The sequence below is a fragment of the Salvelinus fontinalis genome, unplaced genomic scaffold, assembly GCF_029448725.1.
Source record: "Salvelinus fontinalis isolate EN_2023a unplaced genomic scaffold, ASM2944872v1 scaffold_0054, whole genome shotgun sequence".
Taxonomy (NCBI): Eukaryota; Metazoa; Chordata; class Actinopteri; order Salmoniformes; family Salmonidae; genus Salvelinus; species Salvelinus fontinalis.
In genome coordinates, this window is record NW_026600263.1 from 492,012 (window position 1) to 502,560 (window position 10,549).

Here is a 10,549-nt window from a genome sequence, read left to right on the forward strand (position 1 = left end):
CTCCACCTGCACCAGGTAACACACACACCTCCACCTGCACCAGGTAACACACACACCTCCACCTGCACCAGGTAACACACACACCTCCACCTGCACCAGGTAACACACACACCTCCACCTGCACCAGGTAACACACACACCTCCACCTGCACCAGGTAACACACACACCTCCACCTGCACCAGGTAACACACACACCTCCACCTGCACCAGGTAACACACACACCTCCACCTGCACCAGGTAACACACACCTGCACCAGGTAACACACACACCTCCACTTGCACCAGGTAACACACACCTGCACCAGGTAACACACACTTGCACCAGGTAACACACACCTGCACCAGGTAACACACACACCTCCACCTGCACCAGGTAACACACACCTGCACCAGGTAACACACACACCTCCACCTGATAACACACACACCTCCACCTGCACCAGGTAACACACACCTGCACCAGGTAACACACACACCTCCACTTGCACCAGGTAACACACACCTGCACCAGGTAACACACACTTGCACCAGGTAACACACACCTGCACCAGGTAACACACACACCTCCACCTGCACCAGGTAACACACACCTGCACCAGGTAACACACACACCTCCACCTGATAACACACACACCTCCACCTGATAACACACACACCTCCACCTGATAACACACACACCTCCACCTGATAACACACACCATAATAATGATTCCTGTCCTCTCTCGTCCTATCCTAGCGGACCTGATCGCAACGGCCTCCCAGCTGGCCAATCAGAGGCTGGTGTGTGTCCTGGAGTTGTGTCTTCTGGGAGGAGACAGATTGGAGGTGGTACTGAGTAGAGTCTTCCCTCTGAGAGACTGACCTCTTCATCGAGGAGGAGACAGATTGGAGGCTTCCCTCTGAGAGAATGACCTCTTCATCGAGGAGGAGACAGATTGGAGGCTTCCCTCTGAGAGAATGACCTCTTCATCGAGGAGGAGACAGATTGGAGGCTTCCCTCTGAGAGAATGACCTCTTCATCGAGGAGGAGACAGATTGGAGGCTTCCCTCTGAGAGAATGACCTCTTCATCGAGGAGGAGACAGATTGGAGGCTTCCCTCTGAGAGAATGACCTCTTCATCAAGTCTAATCTACTGTATGTGGGAGTCAACTCAATGTTTGGCATTATTTGATCTTAGCGAATCACACGATTGTAAGGTGTGGCTCCGAATCAAGAAGCGTGTGGAGGGGGAGATGATTGGTTGAAGAAAAGCCCATGTCAAGACTTTCTTGCTGATTTTCTATTGGTTAGTGAAGATCACGTTTGAAGCTTTTGTTCACGAGACATTCCATGGAAGGAGGAAAGAGGAAGAAGAAAAGAGGAAGGACATTATTAAAAGACTCACACACCCTTTCTCTCTCTCTCAAACACACACACACACACACACACACCCTTTCTCTCTCTCTCAAACACACACACACACACACACACCCTTTCTCTCTCTCTCAAACACACACACACACACACACACACCCTTTCTCTCTCTCTCAAACACACACACACACACACACACACCCTTTCTCTCTCTCTCAAACACACACACACACACACACCCTTTCTCTCTCTCTCAAACACACACACACACACACACACACCCTTTCTCTCTCTCTCAAACACACACACACACACACACACACCCTTTCTCTCTCTCTCAAACACACACACACACACACACCCTTTCTCTCTCTCTCAAACACACACACACACACACACACCCTTTCTCTCTCTCTCAAACACACACACACACACACCCCCTTTCTCTCTCTCTCAAACACACACACACACACACACACCCTTTCTCTCTCTCTCAAACACACACACACACACACCCCCTTTCTCTCTCTCTCAAACACACACACACACACACACCCTTTCTCTCTCTCTCAAACACACACACACACACACACCCTTTCTCTCTCTCTCAAACACACACACACACACACCCCCTTTCTCTCTCTCTCAAACACACACACACACACACACCCCTTCTCTCTCTCTCAAACACACACACACACACACACACACACACTCACACACACCCCTTCTCTCTCTCAAACACACACACACACACACACACACACACACACACACACACACACACACACACACACACACACACACACACCCTTTCTCTCTCTCAAACACACACACACACACACACACACACCCCTTCTCTCTCTCAAACACACACACACACACACACACACACACACACACACACACACACACACACACCCTTTCTCTCTCTCAAACACACACACACACACACACTCACACACACCCCTTCTCTCTCTCAAACACACACACACACACACACACACACACACACACACACACACACACACACACACACACACACACACACACCCTTTCTCTCTCTCAAACACACACACACACACCCTTTCTCTCTCTCAAACACACACTCACACACACCCCTTCTCTCTCTAACACACACACACACACACACACCCCTTCTCTCTCTCAAACACACACACACACCCTATCTCTCTCTCTGACACACACACACCCTTTCTCTCTCTGACACACACCTAACTGTGAATTGTAAAGCCAGCTATTTTATGTTGTTTGAAACCGTGTTTTACAGGTGAAGGCTTAATAAACAGTACTATGTAGTAGGGTTACTAACAGGGTTAATAAACAGTACTATGTAGTAGGGTTACTAACAGGGTTAATAAACAGTACTATGTAGTAGGGTTATTAACAGGCTTAATAAACAGTACTATGTAGTAGGGTTATTAACAGGCTTAATAAACAGTACTATGTAGTAGGGTTATTAACAGGGTTAATAAACAGTACTATGTATTAGGGTTACTAACAGGGTTAATAAACAGTACTATGTAGTAGGGTTATTAGCAGGGTTAATAAACAGTACTATGTAGTAGGGTTACTAACAGGGTTAATAAACAGTACTATGTAGTAGGGTTACTAACAGGGTTAATAAACAGTACTATGTAGTAGGGTTATTAACAGGGTTAATAAACAGTACTATGTAGTAGGGTTATTAACAGGGTTAATAAACAGTACTATGTAGTAGGGTTACTAACAGGGTTAATAAACAGTACTATGTAGTAGGGTTAATAAACAGTACTATGTAGTAGGGTTATTAACAGGGTTAATAAACAGTACTATGTAGTAGGGTTACTAACAGGGTTAATAAACAGTACTATGTAGTAGGGTTACTAACAGGGTTAATAAACAGTACTATGTAGTAGGGTTACTAACAGGGTTAATAAACAGTACTATGTAGTAGGGTTACTAACAGGGTTAATAAACAGTACTATGTAGTAGGGTTATTAACAGGGTTAATTAACAGTACTATGTAGTAGGGTTACTAACAGGGTTAATAAACAGTACTATGTAGTAGGGTTACTAACAGGGTTAATAAACAGTACTATGTAGTAGGGTTATTAACAGGGTTAATAAACAGTACTATGTAGTAGGGTTATTAACAGGGTTAATAAACAGTACTATGTAGTAGGGTTACTAACAGGGTTAATAAACAGTACTATGTAGTAGGGTTACTAACAGGGTTAATAAACAGTACTATGTAGTAGGGTTACTAACAGGGTTAATAAACAGTACTATGTAGTAGGGTTACTAACAGGGTTAATAAACAGTACTATGTAGTAGGGTTATTAACAGGGTTAATAAACAGTACTATGTAGTAGGGTTACTAACAGGGTTAATAAACAGTACTATGTAGTAGGGTTACTAACAGGGTTAATAAACAGTACTATGTAGTAGGGTTACTAACAGGGTTAATAAACAGCACTATGTAGTAGGGTTATTAACAGGGTTAATAAACAGTACTATGTAGTAGGGTTATTAACAGGGTTAATAAACAGTACTATGTATTAGGGTTACTAACAGGGTTAATAAACAGTACTATGTAGTAGGGTTATTAACAGGGTTAATAAACAGTACTATGTAGTAGGGTTACTAACAGGGTTAATAAACAGTACTATGTAGTAGGGTTACTAACAGGGTTAATAAACAGTACTATGTAGTAGGGTTACTAACAGGGTTAATAAACAGTACTATGTAGTAGGGTTACTAACAGGGTTAATAAACAGTACTATGTAGTAGGGTTACTAACAGGGTTAATAAACAGTACTATGTAGTAGGGTTATTAACAGGGTTAATAAACAGTACTATGTAGTAGGGTTACTAACAGGGTTAATAAACAGTACTATGTAGTAGGGTTACTAACAGGGTTAATAAACAGTACTATGTAGTAGGGTTATTAACAGGGTTAATAAACAGTACTATGTAGTAGGGTTATTAACAGGGTTAATAAACAGTACTATGTAGTAGGGTTATTAACAGGGTTAATAAACAGTACTATGTAGTAGGGTTACTAACAGGGTTAATAAACAGTACTATGTAGTAGGGTTACTAACAGGGTTAATAAACAGTACTATGTAGTAGGGTTATTAACAGGGTTAATAAACAGTACTATGTAGTAGGGTTACTAACAGGGTTAATAAACAGTACTATGTAGTAGGGTTACTAACAGGGTTAATAAACAGTACTATGTAGTAGGGTTATTAACAGGGTTAATAAACAGTACTATGTAGTAGGGTTACTAACAGGGTTAATAAACAGTACTATGTAGTAGGGTTACTAACAGGGTTAATAAACAGTACTATGTAGTAGGGTTACTAACAGGGTTAATAAACAGTACTATGTAGTAGGGTTACTAACAGGGTTAATAAACAGTACTATGTAGTAGGGTTACTAACAGGGTTAATAAACAGTACTATGTAGTAGGGTTACTAACAGGGTTAATAAACAGTACTATGTAGTAGGGTTACTAACAGGGTTAATAAACAGTACTATGTAGTAGGGTTATTAACAGGGTTAATAAACAGTACTATGTAGTAGGGTTACTAACAGGGTTAATAAACAGTACTATGTAGTAGGGTTATTAACAGGGTTAATAAACAGTACTATGTAGTAGGGTTACTAACAGGGTTAATAAACAGTACTATGTAGTAGGGTTATTAACAGGGTTAATAGACAGTACTATGTAGTAGGGTTACTAACAGGGTTAATAAACAGTACTATGTAGTAGGGTTACTAACAGGGTTAATAAACAGTACTATGTAGTAGGGTTACTAACAGGGTTAATAAACAGTACTATGTAGTAGGGTTACTAACAGGGTTAATAAACAGTACTATGTAGTAGGGTTATTAACAGGGTTAATAAACAGTACTATGTAGTAGGGTTATTAACAGGGTTAATAAACAGTACTATGTAGTAGGGTTATTAACAGGGTTAATAAACAGTACTATGTAGTAGGGTTATTAACAGGGTTAATAAACAGTACTATGTAGTAGGGTTACTAACAGGGTTAATAAACAGTACTATGTAGTAGGGTTATTAACAGGGTTAATAAACAGTACTATGTAGTAGGGTTATTAACAGGGTTAATAAACAGTACTATGTAGTAGGGTTACTAACAGGGTTAATAAACAGTACTATGTAGTAGGGTTACTAACAGGGTTAATAAACAGTACTATGTAGTAGGGTTACTAACAGGGTTAATAAACAGTACTATGTAGTAGGGTTATTAACAGGGTTAATAAACAGTACTATGTAGTAGGGTTACTAACAGGGTTAATAAACAGTACTATGTAGTAGGGTTACTAACAGGGTTAATAAACAGTACTATGTAGTAGGGTTACTAACAGGGTTAATAAACAGTACTATGTAGTAGGGTTATTAACAGGGTTAATAAACAGTACTATGTAGTAGGGTTACTAACAGGGTTAATAAACAGTACTATGTAGTAGGGTTATTAACAGGGTTAATAAACAGTACTATGTAGTAGGGTTATTAACAGGGTTAATAAACAGTACTATGTAGTAGGGTTACTAACAGGGTTAATAAACAGTACTATGTAGTAGGGTTACTAACAGGGTTAATAAACAGTACTATGTAGTAGGGTTATTAACAGGGTTAATAAACAGTACTATGTAGTAGGGTTACTAACAGGGTTAATAAACAGTACTATGTAGTAGGGTTATTAACAGGGTTAATAAACAGTACTATGTAGTAGGGTTACTAACAGGGTTAATAAACAGTACTATGTAGTAGGGTTACTAACAGGGTTAATAAACAGTACTATGTAGTAGGGTTAATAAACAGTACTATGTAGTGGGGTTACTAACAGGGTTAATAAACAGTACTATGTAGTAGGGTTACTAACAGGGTTAATAAACAGTACTATGTAGTAGGGTTATTAACAGGGTTAATAAACAGTACTATGTAGTAGGGTTATTAACAGGGTTAATAAACAGTACTATGTAGTAGGGTTATTAACAGGGTTAATAAACAGTACTTTGTAGTAGGGTTATTAACAGGGTTAATAAACAGTACTATGTAGTAGGGTTATTAACAGGGTTAATAAACAGTACTATGTAGTAGGGTTACTAACAGGGTTAATAAACAGTACTATGTAGTAGGGTTACTAACAGGGTTAATAAACAGTACTATGTAGTAGGGTTATTAACAGGGTTAATAAACAGTACTATGTAGTAGGGTTACTAACAGGGTTAATAAACAGTACTATGTAGTAGGGTTATTAACAGGGTTAATAAACAGTACTATGTAGTAGGGTTACTAACAGGGTTAATAAACAGTACTATGTAGTAGGGTTATTAACAGGGTTAATAGACAGTACTATGTAGTAGGGTTACTAACAGGGTTAATAAACAGTACTATGTAGTAGGGTTACTCACAGGGTTAATAAACAGTACTATGTAGTAGGGTTACTAACAGGGTTAATAAACAGTACTATGTAGTAGGGTTACTAACAGGGTTAATAAACAGTACTATGTAGTAGGGTTATTAACAGGGTTAATAAACAGTACTATGTAGTAGGGTTATTAACAGGGTTAATAAACAGTACTATGTAGTAGGGTTATTAACAGGGTTAATAAACAGTACTATGTAGTAGGGTTATTAACAGGGTTAATAAACAGTACTATGTAGTAGGGTTACTAACAGGGTTAATAAACAGTACTATGTAGTAGGGTTATTAACAGGGTTAATAAACAGTACTATGTAGTAGGGTTATTAACAGGGTTAATAAACAGTACTATGTAGTAGGGTTACTAACAGGGTTAATAAACAGTACTATGTAGTAGGGTTACTAACAGGGTTAATAAACAGTACTATGTAGTAGGGTTACTAACAGGGTTAATAAACAGTACTATGTAGTAGGGTTATTAACAGGGTTAATAAACAGTACTATGTAGTAGGGTTACTAACAGGGTTAATAAACAGTACTATGTAGTAGGGTTATTAACAGGGTTAATAAACAGTACTATGTAGTAGGGTTACTAACAGGGTTAATAAACAGTACTATGTAGTAGGGTTACTAACAGGGTTAATAAACAGTACTATGTAGTAGGGTTACTAACAGGGTTAATAAACAGTACTATGTAGTAGGGTTACTAACAGGGTTAATAAACAGTACTATGTAGTAGGGTTACTAACAGGGTTAATAAACAGTACTATGTAGTAGGGTTATTAACAGGGTTAATAAACAGTACTATGTAGTAGGGTTACTAACAGGGTTAATAAACAGTACTATGTAGTAGGGTTATTAACAGGGTTAATAAACAGTACTATGTAGTAGGGTTATTAACAGGGTTAATAAACAGTACTATGTAGTAGGGTTACTAACAGGGTTAATAAACAGTACTATGTAGTAGGGTTACTAACAGGGTTAATAAACAGTACTATGTAGTAGGGTTATTAACAGGGTTAATAAACAGTACTATGTAGTAGGGTTACTAACAGGGTTAATAAACAGTACTATGTAGTAGGGTTATTAACAGGGTTAATAAACAGTACTATGTAGTAGGGTTACTAACAGGGTTAATAAACAGTACTATGTAGTAGGGTTACTAACAGGGTTAATAAACAGTACTATGTAGTAGGGTTAATAAACAGTACTATGTAGTGGGGTTACTAACAGGGTTAATAAACAGTACTATGTAGTAGGGTTACTAACAGGGTTAATAAACAGTACTATGTAGTAGGGTTATTAACAGGGTTAATAAACAGTACTATGTAGTAGGGTTATTAACAGGGTTAATAAACAGTACTATGTAGTAGGGTTATTAACAGGGTTAATAAACAGTACTATGTAGTAGGGTTATTAACAGGGTTAATAAACAGTACTATGTAGTAGGGTTATTAACAGGGTTAATAAACAGTACTATGTAGTAGGGTTACTAACAGGGTTAATAAACAGTACTATGTAGTAGGGTTACTAACAGGGTTAATAAACAGTACTATGTAGTAGGGTTACTAACAGGGTTAATAAACAGTACTATGTAGTAGGGTTACTAACAGGGTTAATAAACAGTACTATGTAGTAGGGTTACTAACAGGGTTAATAAACAGTACTATGTAGTAGGGTTACTAACAGGGTTAATAAACAGTACTATGTAGTAGGGTTACTAACAGGGTTAATAAACAGTACTATGTAGTAGGGTTACTAACAGGGTTAATAAACAGTACTATGTAGTAGGGTTACTAACAGGGTTAATAAACAGTACTATGTAGTACTAACAGGGTTAATAAACAGTACTATGTAGTAGGGTTATTAACAGGGTTAATAAACAGTACTATGTAGTAGGGTTATTAACAGGGTTAATAAACAGTACTATGTAGTAGGGTTATTAACAGGGTTAATAAACAGTACTATGTAGTAGGGTTACTAACAGGTTTAATAAACAGTACTATGTAGTAGGGTTACTAACAGGGTTAATAAACAGTACTATGTAGTAGGGTTATTAACAGGGTTAATAAACAGTACTATGTAGTAGGGTTACTAACAGGGTTAATAAACAGTACTATGTAGTAGGGTTACTAACAGGGTTAATAAACAGTACTATGTAGTAGGGTTATTAACATGGTTACATTTACATTTACATTTAAGTCATTTAGCAGACGCTCTTATCCAGAGCGACTTACAAATTGGTGCATTCACCTTATGACATCCAGTGGAACAGCCACTTTACAATAGTGCATCAGATCTTTTAAGGGGGGGGGGGGGGGGGCAGAAGGATTGCTTTATCCTAGGTATTCCTTGAAGAGGTGGGGTTTCAGGTGTCTCCGGAAGGTGGTGATTGACTCCGCTGTCCTGGCGTCGTGAGGGAGTTTGTTCCACCATTGGGGGGCCAGAGCAGCGAACAGTTTTGACTGGGCTGAGCGGGAACTGTACTTCCTCAGTGGTAGGGAGGCGAGCAGGCCAGAGGTGGATGAACGCAGTGCCCTTGTTTGGGTGTAGGGCCTGATCAGAGCCTGAAGGTACTGAGGTGCCGTTCCCCTCACAGCTCCGTAGGCAAGCACCATGGTCTTGTAGCGGATGCGAGCTTCAACTGGAAGCCAGTGGAGAGAGCGGAGGAGCGGGGTGACGTGAGAGAACTTGGGAAGGTTGAACACCAGACGGGCTGCGGCGTTCTGGATGAGTTGTAGGGGTTTAATGGCACAGGCAGGGAGCCCAGCCAGCAGCGAGTTGCAGTAATCCAGACGGGAGATGACAAGTGCCTGGATTAGGACCTGCGCCGCTTCCTGTGTGAGGCAGGGTCGTACTCTGCGGATGTTGTAGAGCATGAACCTACAGGAACGGGCCACCGCCTTGATGTTGGTGGAGAACGACAGGGTGTTGTCCAGGATCACGCCAAGGTTCTTAGCGCTCTGGGAGGAGGACACAATGGAGTTGTCAACCGTGATGGCGAGATCATGGAACGGACAGTCCTTCCCCGGGAGGAAGAGCAGCTCCGTCTTGCCGAGGTTCAGCTTGAGGTGGTGATCCGTCATCCACACTGATATGTCTGCCAGACATGCAGAGATGCGATTCGCCACCTGGTCATCAGAAGGGGAAAAGGAGAAGATTAATTGTGTGTCGTCTGCATAGCAATGATAGGAGAGACCATGTGAGGTTATGACAGAGCCAAGTGACTTGGTGTATAGCGAGAATAGGAGAGGGCCTAGAACAGAGCCCTGGGGGACACCAGTGGTGAGAGCGCGTGGTGAGGAGACAGATTCTCGCCACGCCACCTGGTAGGAGCGACCTGTCAGGTAGGACGCAATCCAAGCGTGGGCCGCGCCGGAGATGCCCAACTCGGAGAGGGTGGAGAGGAGGATCTGATGGTTCACAGTATCGAAGGCAGCCGAGAGGTCTAGAAGGATGAGAGCAGAGGAGAGAGAGTTAGCTTTAGCAGTGCGGAGCGCCTCCGTGATACAGAGAAGAGCGGTCTCAGTTGAGTGACTAGTCTTGAAACCTGACTGATTTGGATCAAGAAGGTCATTCTGAGAGAGATAGCAGGAGAGCTGGCCAAGGACGGCACGTTCAAGAGTTTTGGAGAGAAAAGAAAGAAGGGATACTGGTCTGTAGTTGTTGACATCGGAGGGATCGAGTGTAGGTTTTTTCAGAAGGGGTGCAACTCTCGCTCTCTTGAAGAC

The 10,549-nt window shown here is 40.4% G+C and overlaps 1 protein-coding gene across 2 annotated transcripts in view; it reads left to right on the forward strand.

Annotated features, from left to right (window-relative positions):
* Positions 1-2,675, forward strand: part of si:ch73-71d17.2 (uncharacterized) — a 93,264-nt gene extending 90,589 nt beyond the window's left edge. For both annotated transcript variants that reach the window (XM_055911188.1, XM_055911187.1), the window contains one exon: positions 739-2,675. In XM_055911188.1, the coding sequence (XP_055767163.1) occupies positions 739-863 (125 nt within the window). In that variant the 3' untranslated portion in view covers positions 864-2,675. The remainder of the gene's footprint in view (positions 1-738) is intronic.
* Positions 2,676-10,549: the final 7,874 nt, after the last annotated feature.